Source organism: Rhinolophus sinicus, linkage group LG02 (assembly GCF_036562045.2).
Source record: "Rhinolophus sinicus isolate RSC01 linkage group LG02, ASM3656204v1, whole genome shotgun sequence".
In the NCBI taxonomy this organism is placed as follows: domain Eukaryota; kingdom Metazoa; phylum Chordata; class Mammalia; order Chiroptera; family Rhinolophidae; genus Rhinolophus; species Rhinolophus sinicus.
In genome coordinates, this window is record NC_133752.1 from 124881954 (window position 1) to 124904215 (window position 22262).

General features: G+C 34.7%; 1 protein-coding gene and 1 pseudogene across 5 annotated transcripts in view; both read right to left on the bottom strand.

Annotated features, from left to right (window-relative positions):
• TMTC2 (transmembrane O-mannosyltransferase targeting cadherins 2) overlaps window positions 1–22262 on the bottom strand; it is a 386679-nt gene that overhangs the window by 120277 nt on the left and 244140 nt on the right. For all 5 annotated transcript variants that reach the window (XR_012493906.1, XR_012493907.1, XM_019754143.2 and 2 more), the window contains exons 5-7: window positions 10025–10110; window positions 9359–9543; window positions 8000–8078 (exon numbers count right to left, since the gene is read on the bottom strand). Coding sequence is in view for 3 of the 5 variants with exons in the window: in XM_019754143.2 (XP_019609702.1) it covers window positions 8000–8078; window positions 9359–9543; window positions 10025–10110 (350 nt within the window). In the remaining 2 variants the exon portion in view is untranslated. The remainder of the gene's footprint in view (window positions 1–7999; window positions 8079–9358; window positions 9544–10024; window positions 10111–22262) is intronic.
• On the bottom strand, window positions 13498–16866 carry LOC109459566 (bisphosphoglycerate mutase; annotated as a pseudogene).

Consider the following 22262-nt stretch of genomic DNA (forward strand, 5'->3'; position numbering starts at 1 on the left):
TCTAAATATGTGCAACAAAAATCATCATTTTTTTGACATTGATTTTCGTGAGTGTGTCCTTCATACAAGCTTTTCTTATTCTTCATGATTTACTTATTCTACATTATGATCTTCTTATTCTACATTTCTTCTAAATGTCATCAAAATTAGCATATTTAAAGAATGCAAGATTTTGAATTCTAGTTAATAAATTCCCCACATATAACATATCATCTCAATTTTCTGAGAACAACCCAACCTGTATTTACTAATTGGTAAAAAGATTCACTCCATGCATATTACCCAATAAAAGAATAAAATATATACATTTTTGGAGGGGTTGTTTGGTGGCCAAGACATGGAAACAACCAAAGTGTCCTTCGATAAATGATTGGGTAAAGAAGATGTGGTACATATACACAATGGAATACTACTCTGCCATCAGAAAAGATGAAATAGTGCCATTTGTGATAGCATGGATGGATCTTGAGATTATTATGCTAAGAGAAATAAGTCAGACAGAAAAAGTCGAGAAGCATATGATTTCACTGATATGTGGGATATAAAACTAAAAACAACAAAGGAACAAGACAAACAAATGAAGAAACAAAAACTCATAGACACAGACAATAGTTTAGTGGTTACCAGAGGGTAAGAGTGGAGGGGGGAGGTAGATGAGGGTAAAAGAGATCAAATAAAATATATCGTGATGGAAGGAGAACTGACTCTGGGTGGTGAACACACAATGTGAGATATAGATGATGTACTACAGAATTGTACACCTGAAACCTATGTAACATTACTAACAATAGTCACCCCAATAAACTTTAATTTAAATATATATGTATATAATTTAACTTAAATACACACACACACATTTTCCTCATTTATTTCTATTGAATCTCAGAAAACAGATTTTTTCAAGCAGAACATACTGAAACTATCTGGTAATCAGAGAATAAGAAAGATATAATTAGGTATTAATTTGAATGCATTTATCTCCTCATAACTCAATTTAAAAATAAAGTTTTTAAGATGCAATCTTTTTAACCTTTACTACTAAACTGGTAATAGTAAGCATTAATGTAACAGGTGGGCTCCTGTGGTTTTAATAATAATGAAATACAATCAACTGTCTCATATCATATTTCCAGGAAAGTAAGTGACATCCAGACCTAAGCATGATCCTTAGGCAACTCTACTATTGGCACGAAAGGGTTCAAACTCCCCAGAGGGAGCATATAGCTTCAGGCCCTGGGTTTAATTGAAACTTTAACAAAATATATCACCTATTTAATGCAGCTGAACTGGATGCTGGCCTTTGTACTGTATAGACTACTGCACAGCAAATTAGCGTCGGTAACCATGGTACATACAGTAGAATTTTTATCAAGCATGAATGGTAAAAAGAAAAACATTAAACCACTGCCGTTTTATAATGAGACATGAACTTTTAAAAGAAAATTGTATAGATTTTACACATAAATTTTATGTTTATTCTTTTTGATACACAGCCAAAAGTTCATGATTTCCTTATCTTGTTGGCTCTACATCTTATAAAATGAACTTTTAAAGTCTCGCAAAATTACATTTTGTTTTTCTAGACTGTTAAAGTACACACCTAGCACTGGTCTCCTGGTCATGTCCTTTCTGACGATGGATATATATAAAAGTGATATTAATAGATTATCTTAAAACATTATAAGTTAATATTCTTTTTGGAGGTATACGGATCAATGGTTAATCAAGTTATATGGTCGTATGTTTATAAGATTGACTCACTGATTTTCAAGAGTGCCAATGGAGCAATCATAGGAAAATCACCAGAACTCAAAATAGGAGAAGCAGGTGGTCTAAAAAGCTTAACACTACTGGAGTGTTAATGGTTCCACACTTGAAAGATGTGAAGTTCAAATCTCAGTTAAAAACCATCTCTTTCACAGTTGGCATGTTAAATGCCTCAAGCAATTCACTTAAGAATAACCAGTCAAAGAAGAAACACTAAGCATGTAAACTAAACCCTCATGTCAAAAATTCACTCTGAATATAGCTACTCTAAATATGTTCTGGAACAAGGTGAGATGAACGAATACACACACACACACACACACACACACACACACACACACACACACACACACTTCTTCAACCAAAATAAATGATTCAGCTAAAAAACCAGCCATACTGAAGGCTTAGAAAGAAACAGAGTTGTTTTACAGCCATTATACCAAGAAAACTCAGTATATAGTATATATACTTCAAGTAGAGTTAGGATAAATTTACAAGTGAGAATTTTTGTATTTTTGTTTTCAGGAGGTACATTTGACATTTCATGTGTCAGTTCTTCTTACTTGAATAGTAGTAAGGAATCTAAATATCACTGGTAACCGTTTATAATACTTAACTCTTTCACTCCACAATTTTCTTTCTCAAAAATATATTATAATTCTAAAATTTGTACAAGCTTTCTACTCCCAAAAATTTGCTCTAATAAATTCACTGTTTCCTATCAATGGTTCTTTCCCCATTCTCTGGGAGTAGCTCAACAAAATTGGGGAAATCTCTCATAACTAAAGAGCTGCTTTCATGAAACTGAAAATTAAATACAGATTTCCCCCTTTTGATTAGAGAATATGAGGAGAAAACATCTTTTCAATTTCAAACCTATGCCACGTAAAAGATTTGTTATTTGAAGGTTGATGGAGGAAAATATCTTTTCCAATACTGAGCTAGAATTTTGTAACAGGGAAGTGTTAAAACAAACTGGGAATTATCAGGAATAAGAGATTCAAAACAGTATGATAAAAACAAGGGCAAACAAGACAACACACAGTAATACACCCTTATCATGCTATTCCTCTGGAAGAGCTATGTAATCTATCCCTAAGGTAAAAGCATATCACCCATAATAAACACACTTTAAAAAATTAGGAAAATTAAAATACATATGTAAATTATAACTAATGTAACATTAGAAGTTTAAAAAGCTTGAGATTTGTCTTTTTGTTTGGTTTGGTTTGTTTGGTGCAGTCCACACAGGACAACCTACATAGTTATGGAGAAAATGTTCGTACGGTTAGAGTAATACAGTTTTCCAAATTTTATTTATAGGTATTTGCTTAGTAAGGAAGGACACTAAAGATCTCCAGACCAAGTGTGAAATTTCCTGGAAAGTTCTCTGAGAGCAGGAACCTTATGGACTATTTTCCATTTCATATTGCCATCACTTCTGTACTGAGTGGAGGGTACATGACTTAATTTTCCCCCCCCACAGAGGTTATTCTGAACAGTGATTACAGACTACAGTGACAAAGCAGTAACTAGGTTCTTCACTTACTGCATGAAACACATTACGCCCCCTTTGTTCTCAGAATATATTACCAAGATGAAATGGCCTAAATTGCTTATGTAATTAAACCCAACAATTACTTTGCACTAAGGAAGCAGAGTAATTTTATTTTAAATAGTAAATAGGCTTAAAATGACCTTTGGGATTAGAAGGGCTCTAACTGATAAAAGTAATTGGAAGTTAGAACCTAATTTAGTTTCCCGTAATCTTTTAGTATTATTCAAAAGCAATAGTCAAGTAGACATTTAAAGGGAAATAATTATAGAGAAAGAAGAGAAAAATTGAGGATGGTTAGAAATCATCCTATGTAAGTTTTTTTAATGCCATGCATATTTAATGCATCTGCAATGAAACCACAATTGTGTAGGTGTTATATTCTTTTTCGTTAAGATGCAGAGTTTTTTGTTATACATCTATGTAATAGATAAATAATACACACACACACACACACACACACACACACACACACACATTCTGCTGATTTTTAAATGAGTAAAGAAAAGTTATATTGACACAGTAAAAAACATGCCAGTTTCGGTAACACAAAAGGCCTAAAATAGAAAAAGCACTTGAATTAAAGTCAGGAAGCTACACTTCTGGGTCTAACACAAACTGTGTCATCCTAAACGTATCAACTTAACTCACTAGGTGCTCAGTTTTATCTTTTAAAAGAAAAGAGATTGTGTAAGGAGAAGTTTTAAGATAGGAATCTTCCATTGCTAACATTGTATGATTCTAAAATACACCTATAATGTGAGAATCAAAGAAATTGAGATTCAATAATGGCATGTAATAGGTTTCAGAATAAAAAATTTTGACTAAGTCTAGGGGGGAAAATATGTCATGGCAGAAAAAATAGAAGAAACTCTAACCTAAATATGACAATTTTAATTGAGTACTCAAATAATGGAATTAAGTTAATTGGGCATTAATTGAGTATGCAGTTTCACTTTCAGTTAACATAGTTATAAAAGTATGATTTGAGAGACAAGGGGAAATGGATTTCCAGAGAAAATACAATTCTAGAAAGCACAGCACTAAGTAAAATCCCTGTTGAAAGTCAGTGACTGCAAGACCATCACACATCACAAAATCTTACTTACAGAGAAATCATACTTAAACATCAGTAAATACAAAAAGAACTGACAGAATACAATAATTGACCTTTGGAGTTAAAAGACTCACAGAAATGATAATGATTACATCTTATGAAAACATTTACTAGGTTGAGCATTTGGTCCAAAAACTTTATCTTCATTCTCTCAGGCAATTGTCAAACTGACAATACTATTAGAGCCATCTAAAAGATGGGGAAACTGAGGCCTCAGTTAAATAATTTGTTCAACATCACTCAGCTAGTAAGTGTCAAAACCATGACTAGAACCTGGGTAATGACTTCACACTATCCTGAATGTCCACGTAATACAACCTGTTCTCCCAAGAGGAATCCGAAGCCCATAGAAATAAAGTAACATACCTGGGTAGGAGCAATTTTAACAGCTATTTTGTGATTTGGTCTATAAATTTCATGCATTCTCAGACTTTGCTAATTACAACCACCACCTAAGTGAAAGTTTTTTTTTTAAGTTTTTTTTTATAAAATAATATTTAGCATCTGCTTTACTATCATTTATATATGTCTGTAATTCACATGAGTTTAGATGGGATGATATTCCTCAGTAATTGTTATTCAATCATCTTGGTCTTATGAATTCAAAGAGAATATATATGAATTCAATGAGACTATATTTTTAAACAGTATTTTTCAATTTTACTTAAGATACGCCAGAGTAAAAACAAACAGTCTTAGAGTAAGATATAGAAAAATTTAATTTGGGAAGTAAATTAATCGAACTTGTGTTTTTTTTCCTATTAATACACAAATGGGAAAATAGGCTCATTTGGTGTTCAGGATAAGTCAACTACCTGCATGTAGCACAGAGTAATACAAGTTTTTCATAAAATGTTCAAGAGAAGGGAAAATGCAAAGAACCAGAGTGTCTTTTTCTAAAGCAACTGCAACGAATTAAGCTATTAACTAGCAATAATACACAATATAACTATTTTTCACACACTTACTTTATTTCTCCTAACCTCCAAATAAAAAGAAAAAATAGGATGGAAAAAAATAATAATGTTTTTTTTAATAATAATAATATACACACACACACAAATGCTTGTAAAGGGGAAAATGAATGAGGCATGAGAAAAATGAGTACTTACAAGTTAAATCTAGCCAGACATTATAATCCATCACTGATCCCCAAAGGGCACTAACAATATGTAAATGTGCGAATTAGGAAACACATTCAAGGCTGTTGATAAACTTGATAGGATAATCAGCACATGCTGACAGACTAATGAAACCGATGAACTGATAAGGCAGCTTATCTCCTGGGCCATTTTTTTTTTTTTTTTTTTTTTACATCAAATGGAGGCTAATGTATTAGGAGTTAAAGCAAACACTCAGAGGATTTCAACCATTTGATTAGGAGGTGAACTGTCTGAGAAAATTATAGTTTCATGAACAACTGAAAGGACAGAACCTGGTCAGACAACAGACCTTCACATAAAATTAAACAGAAGGCAGCCACAATAATTATGGGAGAAATCTGCAATTTTAAATTATATTGGGATTCTCCCCTTGCAAATTGTTAGAGTGCTTTTCAGAGTCTGGGCTTACTATATACTGCTTTCTATAATAGAAAATAAGACAAAGGACTAAACAATAACCCCAGGGACACACTTGTCTTTCACTTTCACTGCCTGTTTGTGCTCAGCATCTGTGTAACCATGAGAGACAGATCCCAAGGTACCGGCTGAATTTTCAGTCAAATTTATTTACATAAAATAACTGAATGAATTTTCTGAAGTCACCAACTATAGTGAATGTCACACTACCTATTAACAATAAAAATGCCAAAGGCAGTCTCTTGCCAAGGACGCCACAGTCTTTTCCTAATTAAAATAAAGACATCTTATTTGATAATTGAGGGAAATTGGGATAAGACCTTCCTTCCCAAGCATTAGCATTCAGAATAAAACTCTAAACTAAAATCATTAAGTCTCTTTAGATAGAGAAAATGAACCTTTTAGTATTCATTTTGACAGGAATAACCATCCAGTTATTAACACAGAAAATTTAATTCAGATGATAAATCTACACACTCTCGGCACATACTCTCTGGACATGTACATTTCACCTGGAAAGAAACACTGAAGTAAAATGCTGGATCATGAAAAGCACTGCTTTAATTTATGAGTTTAAGGGCAAAAGTACATTTCATGAAGGTAGAGCTTACCTTTGAGTAATCATAGCAAAGAGAAAAAAGAAACAGCAACTAGAAATACGCCAACTTTTGTTTTAATATGAGCATGAAATATTATGGGGCACAGGCTAACTGGGGGCAGGAGTCCCAGAGACATAAAATGAATATATTCACCTATTCTAAATCCTAATTATTTCCTGTTTATTGACCCATGTCTCATTCTGTCTCTAAACAATTTCTAAAATTTCTGTCATTTAGAAAAAAGAAAAAGTGAGTGTCCTTGCCAAGCACAGGTTCTCTAGTTTGGGAAGATTTTAGATATTTTTTATGTATGTGTGCTCAAGCCATATAGCTAGCATCCAATTACTCACATCATAGAATATAGAAGCATAAAATCATCCTAGAGACCATGTAGTCTAATTTATTTTACATGCATGAAGGAGGCCTAGAAATATTTTTAAAATTAACCAAGTTTAATGAGAAAAGGAAATGTGAGTTTGCAATTTGTGCTTTGAAAAAAAGAAGTATCTGATTTGAAAACAAAAACAACCAGTTCCCTTCTCTCCCTTAGCTCGTAACAGCCAAGTTAACCAATCAGCAGAGCATCTTAAATTTTAGGGACTCTTTCCAAGAGTCACATACTTAATAGGCAGCTTTCAGGTGTGTCCACCATCAAATAGTTGTAGTAACAATAAAGTCACAAATCAATTGCAGGTGACAGGTAGATATTTTATTAGAAATTCTAGTTCTTGACCTCTTGTCTAGAAAAACCCATGCCCTAGGTTATGTACTTTCTGACTAATAAGGGGATTGAGCTGATTATCCCCATGTAGCAAAAAGAATAAGTGTAGTATCACACTTCCGTTCTTCATATTATTGTTTTTACTCTAAAATACTAACTCTGAAAAAAATCCATTGAGATCCAAGACCTGATCATGAAAACCACCCAAGTCGACTCCATTATTCTTATCTTTTATAAGCACCAAAAATCATTCATCTCTACACCAGATCATGTTTAATTTTGAGGATCTTCTGATTAAGAAAAATAACATGATCAAAAGGTGCCATGAATTTGAAACATTTCTTAAAATCTACATGTATTTTATTCATCTTTTTCAATCTCCAGTCTAGCTAATTCTTAACACCCTGATGGGTTTATGAACCCCTTGCAGCAACACTGGGATCTGGCCAATTTGTTGAGAATCACTATGTTAAACACTTATCTGCTCCTGTCAGAACAAGTGTGCTTTGTGAAAATTTGAATGTGACACCACATTGTGAATAAGGTTTTTGGGGTGAGGATTAATGATATAACCTATGAGAATTCCATTAACAGAAGCACAGGTTTTAATTTCTCCACAGGTCTCTGAAATAGCAATTGATATATTAATGTTTTACTTACCCATCATGTTGTACAAGCTCTGTGGGGCAAATTGCCTTGGCATTTTCTGAATTGCTTCCTTATACACACTAAGGGCATCCTAATTTAAGAAACAAACAAATAAACATTAAGTACAAGGATAGTCACCAAAACTGAAATAAGAACATCCTTCTAAAATTGAAACCTTCCATTGCTATTGCTAAAAAGTTCACTGGAGGAAAAAAATTGAGCTGTCTCTTGGTATCATACTACCTCAATTTCATGAATGAAAATATTCAACCCCAGTGAATATTCAACCCCATATAAAAATTCACTTTAACAAGGAGTTGAATATTACCAATTCTCTTTTATGTTAATATTAAAATTTTAGTTCACATAGTTTATTCAATTAAAAATACTAGAAAAATTCATGTCTGGAAGTCACCTGTAGTCATCTAGAATCTATAGCTACTTAAAGGATGGCAATCAAGTAGACAGAAATAAAATATCAAATAACAAATCTAGCTACTGAGACCCACTGAGATTATTAAATGTAACGATTTCAAAAGTTCTATCTCTATCATTATATTGCATTCATACATCCTGTAAGAGTATGTAAGGTGTGGTTTGAAAGAGCGAGAACCTTGTACAAGGTCCGGTCTGCATCACTTTTCCTCTCTCCCAATTTAAAAAAACATAAAATTAGTATTATTTTATTATTGTTTCAAAAATAATTTAAAGAAATGGGTATGATTTACATCCAATTTTAATACTCAGAATACAATGTATTTTTTTAACATCCAATACTGGATAAAAGATAACAGTAATAATGTGTCTTCAATTATAAAATCAGAGATGGTAAGCAAATAAGCTTGAGAAGCAATACATGCTTCTCATGCATTTCCCTTTCTTGAAGACTTGTTCTGAGAAATTCACAGTAAAGAAATTTGTTTTCTTTAGCAGAGGCTTCTGTTTTTTTAAATTTTATTAAATTTATTGGGGTGACACTGGTTAGTAAGATCATATAAGTTTAAAGTGTACAATTCTGTAATACAGCATCTGTTTATTTCTTCGTGTGTTCACCACCCAAAGTCAAGTCTCCTTCCGTTGCCATATATTTGACCCCTTTTCCTCTTTCCTAACTCCTCCAATCCCCTTTCCCTCTGATAACCACCATACTATTATCTGTGTCTAGGAGTTTGTTTGTTTTGTTTGTTCCTTTGTTTCTCTCTGTTTTAGTTCTTTTTTCCAAACAATTTTCCCCGTTAAACGCTTTTACTAAAAATACATATGAGCCTCTTAAATGATCATAGTGACCCTGCAATGATATGGTAGGGTAGGGAACACTGAGACTGGATCAGAACAAGGGGAAGGAAAAGGGCAGTGTGGTTTTGGCCCCACCTCATAGCGGCCCTGCTCGTGGTAGAGTTTGCCCAGGTTGTACAGACAGCTGGTAACCGAGCTCTTGTGCGCGTGAGGGTCCTTTAGGTTTTCATCAGGGATCTCAGAACACTTCAGAAAAGTGCGGCGCGCTTCTTCTGTCTTTCCTTGGTTCATCAGAATAATACCGGTGTTTAAATATGCAGCTGAGGGGGAAAAGGTGGAAATATAAATATGAGAAGATGATTTCCACTGTGGATACAATGAAGGTATATTTACTTCAATTTAGTTTCTATGGATTATTTCTTACATTAAAAGAAAACCAAGAAATACATACTTAGGGAACAAATATATATGGGAACAATGAATGTAATAAGAAGTGCAGGTGTCACTGAAAATATATATCGGGGAGTGTTTGCCCTCAAGGATTTCAAAATATTTTGAGCTTAAAATCTAGATGAATAAAAAAAATGTATTTCTCTTAATATACTGAAAATGACAAACAGATATCAAAACATGATTAAGTTTAGAAAGATATAACTGTGAGAGGCTCATAATTCAAATATTCAAAAATTGGAGTACCGCTTTGTTTTGTTTTTTTCTGTGAGGCTGTAAGTTACCAAGATGATTTTCATGGATAAAGAAGAAAAGAAAGAGGTATTTTTAAAAAATTTGAATATTACTTACAAGCCAGTGTAGGCCTGCTCCCGATCGCCAATTTATAATAATGCAGTGCTTCTGAAAACCTGCTGTTCTCCTGGAGAAGCAACCCTCTGCAAGACAAAAACAGAAATTTGGAGATAGGCCTGTGTTACTATACGTAAAGCCACAAATTTTTATTTTGTATTTCAAAACTAAAAGCAGCTAAGGGGCCATAAAAATGCTGACCTGGTACTATAAAAATAAATTCTAAATAAAAGGATATATTCCTCGGGAGAGAAAATATTGGAGAGGTATCAGCTGCATTTGAAATAGAAAGTATTAAGAAGTATTTTCAAAAAGCCCTTTACCCCCACTGAACTTTCCCCTTTCCAGCAGCTTTTCTCTCCCACTGGAATTACAAACCACCTGGATTTCTTCCTGGAGCATGCACATTTTTTCCCACCACATCAGAAAGGAAACTTGTTTAAGATAGTGTGATATATATATATATATATATATATATATATATATATATATATATTGCTCACTTCCTAGCCATATTGCTTGGGAAATACTGACCTCTGACTGCGGGAAAGACAAAGGTAATCTAGGTCAATAGGATGAAGAGAGTCAGAATTTAATCAGATGTCATAAAGGAACGAAGAAAAAGAGTGAAGACTATCCACATTGTTATTTCTAGCAAATAAGGTGGAATTTCAGAAAACTGGGCCCATTTCAGGTCACTGCTGTGAGACACACTTTTTTCCACAGACCCTGAGACTCCATGCTCCCTACCCTCCTCCTCCTCCTCCTCCTCCTCCCCAGGAGGCTCCTTAGTCAGTGGTCACATGGACTAGCCAAGCCATTCCAGACCCCACCCTCATCACCTAAATGAGAATGAATTCTACTCACATCTATGAAAATAAGGCGTCAGGGAATTGGACTAAGTTCAAAAAGCTCTCAGAGAGGGCTTTTTGGCCTGACCCCATTCTCTTGTAATCAGCAAGTATTTTACAAATGCTTGGCACCTCCTTTGGGCCAGCTACTGCTGTTATCAACCCTAAATTGCAGATTCTACTTGCCAGCTGCTGAGGCCCTTGAAAGACCTTAAAGGGAGCTTTGCAAAATGAGAAGGCTACTGATAAAAACTTATCATTTCCGTAGAGCATTTTAAAATACTCAGCTTATTATTTAATGGGCATCATTGAAAAAGTATCTAAAGCAAATCATTCTGAAATTAAACTCCTATCATTAGTGTACATTAACCTCATTATTTCTAACATTATTTGTTAAAAAGTCATTTGAATAGACCAAATGCTCCAAAACACATTAACGTCACTTACATATATACAAAAATGTGTATATTTTTATTAAAAATTTTGAAAAACAATTAATATGATCATAACATTGATACGCTTTGCTGTTAAGTGTACTTTTCAGTTGCTGGAAACAAAGAACAAAGCTTCCTGTAGTACCCAAGAGTTTGTGAAAGTGTTCAGTTGTCTTTAAAAGCAAGTAAAACAGATAAAGAGAAAGAACACTAACATACTTTTCAAAAAAGGAATAATATTCTTTATAACAGTAATTTTATTCACAAAATGCTTTCCAGTTAACTAAGCTCATTTACATATCTTATTTTAGAAACTTATCTACAAGCTTAATTGTCTTCATCACTTTCACTGGAGATTCAGATGAGGTGGTTTTTTCCTTTGCTACAAAGCTAATGACACCAGAGGAAAAATACCATCCAGATATTGAATCCTGTTCTACCTTTTTTAAGAATTAAAATCTTTCCATTAGCTCCTCTTTACCTATTATTTTCAAAGTCTTTCCCTATTACAGTTTCCTTTCTCTTAAGCTACAAAAATGTTCATGGGCTTGTTAGCGTAAAGGGGGAAAAAAATCCCTACAACCTTTATTCATTCCTGCATCCAGTTCTGACTACCGCTTATTATGGTTCTTCCTTTTAAGAATGGTCTATGGTGCATCTCTCCAATGACTCAAATTCCATTTACTCCTTAATCCAGTTTAGGCTCTTCACCAGAATGCCACAGAAATGTCATAATAAAATTTCTACTAACTATCAAACCTTGAACATATTATGTTTATGCAAATCACCCACTCAACTGTAGCACCTACTCGTATGACAGTTGAATTCATCTTCTTTCCTGAAACTCTGTATTTCCTTGGCTTCTGGAAAACCAGTTTCCTCTAATTATCTTCTATCCCTGGCCATATCTTACAGAGAATGAAGAAAGTGTCTCTCCATTCATTTATTCCTTTAAAAGAAGCTGGTGTTTCACAGGACTTTGTCTTTTTCTCTTTCTTGATAAATACTGTCTCTACATAAGATCATGCATAGGAGTACATGTAGCTCATATGCTGACTGTACTCTCTCCTGACATCCAAATCTATTTTAGCAGTTCACTGAGCCACGTCAATCTGGGTGCTGACTGGAATTTCAAAATCAATACATCCCCTGAAAATAGTATCTCCCACTCAAAACTTAATAAAGAGATAATGAAATAAATAAAAGAAAAAAAATCTCTCAACCATCATGCACTCCAGTTGCTAAATCAGAAACCTGATTATCACTGTTGACTTTTCACTTATCCTCACAATTCCATGTTTTATAAAGTCTCCAAAACCTATCAATTCTTATTTTCTAAGACACTTTATTCTGCCCCTCAAGGTTCATCTTTATGGCTCTACCAGAGCCCCTTTTGTCTTTCCTGTCACCTAAATAACTGCAATAGCCCACTAATTAGTCTCCATATAATTGCATTTCGAAAGGGCAAATATGCTGTTAGGCTAGACAGAAAGAACACGAGTTGATGAGCACAGATCTTTGAAAATGTGCCCAAAGCCCATAAACACTAGAAACTGATATATTGGGTCCTTAAGGCTCCCCAATACTGATGTATAATATTCTTGTAATTTTCCAATTCATAAAACACACAAAAAAGAGAAAATGATAAATAGCATAATAACTACGCCCAGATGATCCTGTCCAGTGTGCCCTACTCTTTTAAGGAATCTAGTCACACAGAGAGATGCAGCAGGCAAATCTCCAGAATTAGATATAGCATCGCTTTGTAAATTAGAGTATCATCCTCTGCATCATCTGAATAAAGTTAGCAGTGGAGAGAGTTCCACCAGCTAAGATGGCTATTGCGATTGATTTCTCATGGCTAAGTATGTCATTGAGCATCAGCGGTGCCCTAGTATGCATGCTACAAATGTGAACAGGACAGAAATGCACTTGCTCGTGATATGCAATCGACTGGGGGAGACAAGAAAGCAAATAAATGGTGTGGAAAATTACAATGATAGAGGACAGTAGACCAATACCATTCCAGCTCAGGAAGGGACAAGGAAAGTTTCGCAGAGTCAAATTGACATTGGCAGAGGCTTGAAAGTAAGCAGCAGTCAGCCAGCAATAAAAAGTGTTATCATGAGCCCCATGGTACACAGGGAAAAAAAAAAAAAAAAAAAGAGGTCCACAGAAAATTTACCAACTAACTCTCAGTTTTACGGTTAATAAGAGGCAAAGCCAGGATGGGAACAGTTTCTCTGATACTAAATCCCAGGCTCTTGATAGAAGAAAAAGAGAAGAGGAAAGAGGTAATTCTATTCCAGATACAGGTGTACTAGGTTATGTTTCCTTTTGCTCTAAAACTCTACAGATTTTGTATAACACTAACTTACACTGATCCTCTGAAAAAGAATTCAATGCTGTTTTGGCAGGTCAGTATGAGTTTGGGTCAATTCTAATCCTGTAATAACCAAGCTTCTGTTACTGCTGTTCTCCACATTTACAGAATCTATTCTTTATTTTACTGAAGATATAACAGAGGGATAGAAACCCTTCACATCGTAATAGTTCCGGTAATAATAATAATAGCTAAATTTACTCAGCACTTACAATATATTATTACTCCACAATCATCTTAGGAGGTAGGTTATTATTACTAGCCCCATTTTATAAATGATGAATCTTGGGCAAGAAAAAGCTCAGCAATATGCCAAAGGTCACACAACTAGTAAAAAGTATGCTCCACTTCAAGCTCAGCAGTCTTATTACGATAAGTAGGATTTGTATTTTAATAAACAACTCATACCAAAGGCTTTTCCATGACTATTTAAACTTGACGACATAGTTTGTTTGCATGCTAACCATGTCAACATAATCTTCTGGTTTCTATGGATATTAAAAACAGGAACACATTTTAATATCATCAAGCCAGAATCTAATGGGAAATAATTTTATTCACGTTATGTGAAGTTGCCTTTCAATTAAGGAAACTGGCCTATGCTATACATTAATGTAAAGTTAACATGTCTTTTGGGGGAGAAACTGGAAAAATATCACCAATCTCTAAATGACATGTAGTAAACTCACTTTTATATATCTATGTGTATAGGTGGATGTATTACAGTACTTTTAATAGAAGAAAATATTTTACTTCTCATACTTCTCCTCCAATGATTTATCTTTCAGAACAAGTCACTGAAATTAAGCAGCAAGTGAAGAATATAAATTTAGATAGATAAATAAAACAGGACTAATAAACATTTGTTTTTGTCAAAGGAAGAATACATATATACTATTAATAAATAGTATTACATATAGTATACAACAAATTATATATAATATATATAAAATATTATTCACTGGATATATAAAATACTAACCACTTTTACACTTAAACACTTAACACTTAAATTATAGAAGGCCACTTTATTTCAAGAAAAAATAAAAGTATCTCCTTAAATCCTTTCTGCTTTTTTATCTGATTTTTGTCATATGTTCTAGTAATTACCATTAAGTGTATAGAATTTCTTGACCTGTGAAAATTTTGCTCATCTTTACCCAGTCTCCTCTAACAACCCTGTTTTTGTCAAAAATATCATAGCTTAAAAATCACAATAATCTAGATACTTGAGAAATGAAAATCAGTCAAATCCATGACAACAGTAGATTTGCACAGAGTTTAATCCCAGCATTAAATGTAAATAGGTATAAAAATACCTAGCTGATTTAAATATTGACAGAGACAGAAGGGGAACAATTATTTAGCACAGTGCTTCTCAATCAGGGGTAACTGGGCAATGTGAGGAGACATGGTTGTCACAACTGGCTGGATGCTACTGGCCTCTAGTGGGTAGAGGCCAGGGATGCCATAAAATATGTAAACATGTCAGAAGACACAAGACAGTCCCCTAAAGCAAAGAATTATCCAATTCGAAATGTCAATAGTGCTGAGGTTAAGAAACCACATTTAGCATTTCATATGTACTAACTGCAACACATTTTTTCAGAAAATAAGGTTCTCATGTCCCTGCCAATCACATACATGAACTATGTAAACAATAAAGAATACAAGAAAGCAAAATACAGGGATTAAATTATTTTCAATAAAAATCTAAGTTATTATTTTTGTCTTCATAAAAAATGCCGTATTCTAAAAATTAAAAAGAAGCATGCCCTTCCCCTCCACTGTCAGTACATCTGAAGAAACTGTCAGCGTCTCTCTGTAATAACATTGCCCTCTATGTAGAATTGTCGAAACACACTAATTTTCAAGTAAAGCTACCTTTTGCCCTCGGGTTCTAACAGAGGTCTTTAAAAATGGCAGAAATGGGAGATAATCAAAAGTTGGTATTAACAAACCACAGATGTAAAGTGTACTTTTCAAGAATATGTATTGCAGTAATTAAACTACACAAACTACCCCACAGCCCAGCTCTAGAGAAATCAGAAGAGGGAGGGAGAGAGAGGAGGGTGGAAAGGAGAGGGAGGGGGAGGGAGGGAGGGAGGGAGGGAGAGAGAGAGAGATCAGCACCTATAACACACTGCATGCCACTCCTTTTTGCAGCTGTTCCTAGCCAACACTTGGGAAATACTTTATTTTTCTGCTTTCCCACTTTTCCTTGATCCTCAACTTCCTTTACGGATAGTCTCTTGCTCACCCAGGAACTGCTGAGGCCGAACAGCATGCAGGGTCTCATCCAGTTCCAGGAGTACCGGGATGCCACAGGCAAAGTAATACTGATCATGCCTTCATCTGAGATACCTTCCAAATGTTTCAGGAGTGCCCCACTGCTATTTCCATGAGCAGATATCAGAATGGCATTGCCACGGAATACTTCAGGAGCAATCCTTCCATTCCAAAAGGTAAGGATTATCCAGAGCATCCTTTAAGCTTTCAGACGATGGCAGCTGATCCACAGGAACATCACACACGTTACACCTCCCATCATTGTAGTTTTCACGGTAGAAGAAGGAGAATCCTCAGGGGGTGATGGGGTCACATCATAGCTGCTTCTCTGGAGCTTGACTTGCCATGACTCAAAGCCATTTTCTCCCTATCGAGACCTTTCAAGGCTCCACAGTGATGCTCATTCGGACGCCAGGAGCTTTCCACGGGAACCCACTCCAGTCCCTGCTCTTCCAGGATCAGCCAGGCTGTGTGGTTGGACCGATTAAGGAAGGATGTGAATACAAGATCAAGCTCGAAGTTTAGGCCTTTGACTTGCTTCCTACAGTTTTGAGATTCCTCCATCCCTTCAGTATTAAGTTTCTCTTCCACGCAGCTACAAAAACGATTCTCTTTATTCCAAGCACCTTCTCCATATTTTAACATAATTAGTTTGTATTTGGACATACTGATGGCTGAGCTTCCCTCAGCCTTCAAATAGGCCAATGTTCAATGACAGAAATACATCTGCAAAGAGGCCCACCAGCTGCAGCCATTCGTCAGAGCTACGGAGCAGCAGCCAGTGCCGCCTCGGACTCATCACGGCCGCAGGCATGCGCACTATTTTCTAGTGCAGGCTCCTGACTTACATTTTTTTTAATGAACTGTTTCTCGGTGAAGACGGAGATGCAAAGAATGACAATACAGCGTAAAATGTGCATAAAGCATAACGTGTTTTGGGAACCCACAAAAGGTACACCTTCCCAAAGTGACAGGCCAGGTAAGGTTCCTAGAGAAGAAAAGAATGCAGGGAAAGGGGTTCTAGACAGATCAAGCTATGCAGAAAACAGCATTTTAATCTAGTAAAAGCCGTAACAGACTTCATGGGAATTAAATGATAATCTATGTAGGAAGCACTTTGGATATTGAAAAGCTAAGGCAACCTAAAACTGAGATTATATTATTGAGACTATTTCAGTAGTAAATAATTTGGCTATTCCCTGGGCAAAAATTCTTAGTAATAAAAATAAATCAGATAACTCAGGGTGTGTGTGGGGGGGGGAATCAGGTAACTCAATGTTTAAATAGGCAATGGTTCACCAAGTGATCTATAATCCCTAAAGCCCAATTACCAACAAAAACATGTTTATCTTAAACTGAGACATTTTTCTGAATTTTGTATTGTTTATCCTTTAACACATGTAGAAACTATAAAAGTAAGATTGTTTTTTTCACTCAGAGATAAAATATAATGAATTTTAAATGTTCAATTTTTTCCCTAAGGTATTTATGCACTTGAAATTTTACAACTTAAATTAATTAGCATTGGTTTGGAGTCATAGTTGAACTTTGTATTAATCCATATTTCCTGATTGAATTGGCTAATTTAGCTAATGACTCTAATAATGACATTTTATATAATTTAACTGTGAAATTGCATTTCTTCTTTTTTTTTTCTTTCAAGATTTATGCTTTAGTCTTAGGCTATGTTTATAATCGGACAATTGGGAAAATATTTTAAATCTATTTTGGAACAGACGTGATAATTAATAGCATGTCATACTCGTAACACACAAATGCCCCCAAGTCTTGTTTGCTAAACGAGGTAACAGGAAAAATCTCAAGTGACTATACCATTGGTAAACGGAATCAAACTCAGTCCTTTTTAAAAACAAACACTGTGAATAAAATAAGTTACTACTACTTAAGTCAACTGCAGTAATTCCAAGGGTTAGAGTGACACAAGAGCTTAGAAATTAAATGCCTAATATGCACTAATGCCTGGACACATAAAGAGAACCATGACCAATCACACAGCAAAGCTTGGTCATGTGACTAAACTCTGCCCAATAAGATGAAAGCACAGTGCCTGTGCACCTCTAGATGTCCTCAAAGAGGAGGGCGCATGTTTTCTCTTACCCTTCCTCTTTTCTGCTAACTATGAGGTAGAAGTCCTGTTCTGAGGATGGTGGAGAGCAAAATAAAGGAGCCAAGAAACCTGAGTACTTCGTGAAAGTCATACAACCCTAGGACTGACTGCACACCTTTTGTAACACAGAAAATGTTAACTGTTAACCAGTTTAAGCTAATGTTATTTTGGGTTTCCTATCATTTGCAAGTCAACCTCTTCCCAACTGGTAAAATGTCCCAAGCATTTTTTTAAAAACTATATAAGGCCATAAAATAAGTAACATCAAGTATGGCTCTCAGAGAATTTTAAGGAAAACTTATTTTAATGACACTTGAATGAATACAAAGTATGAGTTGTCTGGTTTTGAGTGATAACCAGACTAGGCAATTGCCATCTCTAACAACTGCAATGAAATATTTAAACATATAATTTAAGAGCATGATGGGTACATGAAATTGGAACTCTTAAATTAAGCTCCTAGGCATCAGAGTAGTCAGTTATCACTTTGCCCAAAAGAGTAATGATATTAGTAGTATTTTTTTTATAAAAACATTTAATTAATCCTCTCAATCCCCAAATAACTAGAAAGAAGGAAACTCACAGGATTCACCAAGTGAAATAGAAATAGGTAGGATTTTCATCTCCTAAAAAAGATTCAGGAAGATATAAGCAATTGAATTTGAGCTCCAAGAAAGATACCAGAGACATAGTTATATGTATTTTCTGGTCTCACCCGGCACTTCTGTGACTTTCAGGTCACCCTTTGATAATAGACTTTGTCTTTGAGGACCAAGCAAAAGAATTCTCTCCACTCATATTTTCTTCCCCTCAAATCATATACTCAACTTTATTTTTCTCCCTTTCTTTTTTTAATTAAACTATTTTAGTAGGTAAAAATGACACTTTTACCAAGATGGCTATGGGTAGGAAAGCACTAAGAGAGAAAGTGAATGAAAAATGGTTAATTTTTTGCTGAAAACACATAATCAAAACTATTAGAATTATACGCGTGCTACAAAAAGCATAATTTAATTGGGTACTTACTGCCAAGCTGTTAGACATGATTATTATATATCATATGTACTGTGAGCAAACTAAAAAGATGTCCCTTATTGAGAAGGTTAAATTCCACTGGGAAGGGTAATGAGCACGTTGTTTTTTCACTCTGTGCTTTTACTGCATGAAGAAGAAAGGAAACGGAGATGGAGAAGACAACGACCATGTGATGTGAACGAGACAGATGCACACACAGGATTCTGTCATGTAGTTCCCCAAAAGCTGAGACCTGTTTCATAGGGTATCACTTCCCAGTGTCACATAACTGCCAAGTAGGTTTCAGAAAATACACTTACGCCTCTTTGGTATCTTTCTTTTGACACAGACCTGTTTAATTGCTCTAAATTGGATTTTGTTTAAAATTTCACAAATAAATAAAGTAGAATAATGACATCCTATTTCATAAAGAAGACTTTTTTTTATTAACCTGTCAAACATGGAGCCTATGGTAGGCCTCCAATCAAAATGATTTTAAAAATATTTCAAATGCATTAAACCAAAAACTTTATCAATAAAAATATTAATATTTATTAATATGAACAATGTATAGCTTATACTGTTATTATTATTATTTTTCTATTTTAAAATTAGTTTTCGCTTTGGGTCTGAAGAAAAATATATTCTCACTATACCACCAGGTCTTTAAAATATGTGAAGGAAGTCTCAATTAAATAGAGTATTCATTAGAAAGGTATTTCTCCTGAGTTAGAACTTGGACTTTGAAATCTAAATAAGCCTTTATATCCTATATAAGTCCATAAGTCCATTTATTTTCTGTGACAGGTCCAGAACAAGATGCTTCACAATTTTCTTATGTAATTCTCACAATGAATTTATAAAGGTATAATCCCCATTTTACAAATAAGAAGCCCCAAAATCAAAATGTTATTCAACTTAAATCCATGTAAGTAATTATTGTTGGATCTGGGATTCCTAGATCCACATTGTATATTAACACTTTGTAAGCGGGCATTTTCCGGCCAAATCGCGTCATAACGCGGGGCTTTTTTGACATTTTCTCACCAAAATTAGACTTTCCGTAAAATATTCATATCTTTCGATCTATTTGATATTTTTCTATGAAACTTTCAGTGTTTTAGTTTAAAAAGAGGTCTCTATTTATTTACTTTGCAAAATTTTTGCCGGTTCCAACTAGAGGCGATATGACGAGTTTACTCGTTTCCCGCAAAATTAATATACGCATGATTCACTTTATACTTGTCTTCTGAATATATAATTAAGGCTATATTTTCTTGTATATGTCATAAAATAATTGGTATGACTACGCTTTCCTAGTTAAAAAACAGTACTTAGTAGGAAAAAAGAGTTAATACTGAATGCCTTCATGATAATGTTTTATATATTATTTATTTCCACCCTGACAACTAGCAATATAAAATATTAGCACTCTTCTTACTTTAAATATATAAAGACATCAGGGAGAGAAGCTAAACAACTTACAAATGATAACACAGTTATCATGAGGAGATTCAAATTCAGATGAGATTCAAATTCAGAGCTGCCAGGCTTCAAATCACATTTCTTTCCCATTACCCAACAATGGGATTACGTACCTGTTCTCAGTTTAAGAATTAATAATTGCCCTCTCTCTCTGGTTCATATACCCAGTGCTTCTTCAGTGTATAGATCAACAAATTTATCTTCTCTATTTCCTTATTTATACTCATACATGCTTGTCCCGATATATAAATATATTGCATTTGCTTTAAATATAGATAAACCACAGGCTCCAATGCCAATCAACTTTACCAAGAAATACATCATAACCAATGTGCTTCTGAGACAACTAATTTTATGTGTCAACTTCACTGGATCATAGGATGCCCAGATAGCTGGTGAAACATTCATTCTGAGTGTGTCTGTGAGCATGTTTCCAGGAGATTAACATTGTATTCAGTAGGCTAAGTAAAGCAGATTGCCTAGTCCAATGTGGGTAGGCATCATCCAATCTTTGGAGGGCCTGAGCAGATCAAAAAGGAGGAAGGAAGGATTGGCTTTCTCTCTGCATTAGTGTGGACACTGATCAACTCTGAGACTTCTTGGTTCTCAGGCCTTCAGACTCACACTGGAATCTACACCACTGGCTCTCTGGCTCTCAGGCCTTCAAACTACACCACCAGCCCTCCTGGGTCTCCAGCTTGCAGAGGGCAGACTGCGGGACTTCTTAACCTTCAAAATCGGATAAGTCATACCTTTTAATAAAATATATAATTCCCATATACACATATGCAAGCACACACACACACACACACACACACACACACGCACATTTTTTTAATTGGTTCATTTCTCTGGAGATCACGGACTAATACAACTTGTGAAAGGGTTTCCTTGAGAAACCCCATTATACTTAAGACCCATTCCTCTTCATAAATATGCTTACAAGTATAAGTATATCCCCACAGAAGCATAGTCAGTGAACAATTAGAATAAACAGAATAAAATTAACAACTAACATACTCTTCAGCTTTTCTTATTATATAATTATATCAAGTTTCTAGGAACTTTATTTAATCCTTGCTACAACACTAGGGATATCATAACCCAATTTTGCAGAAGAATAAGGATTAAGCAATTTGAGGAAGGTCTGTCACAGGACCAATACACGGGAGATTCGAATGCAAGTCTGTTTAATACGCAAGCTTCAAAGCTGCTTCCACGGTGCAAAGGTGCCACAGAGTTAAGTTTTTTTAAAAGGAAGATTTCCCTCTTCGTCCTGTCCCATGAAAACAAATTACTATTCCAGTAGAACTATATTTATTTTCTAGGATTGTAATCAAATCTCTTTCAAATATTTCCTTCATCTTATAAGATGATTTAAAACAAACATAATTAAGAAATGAAAAGCACCTAACACAAAAATTAAAGGCGTTAACCACCGATAACTTTAAAACTATATAGAGTTCTGCTATTTATTCTCTGCTATTTACAGGGACTATCCAATGTGGATAAGTATAAGTATTGTGTAATTTCTTGAAGGAGAAACACCAGTTGGGTGGTGTGCAACCACTGAGGAGGGATCCCTCAGCTGAGATACAGGCACAGGCCAAAGCCTGACCTACTCAGTGAAAGTCAATGCAATTAGACTATTCAT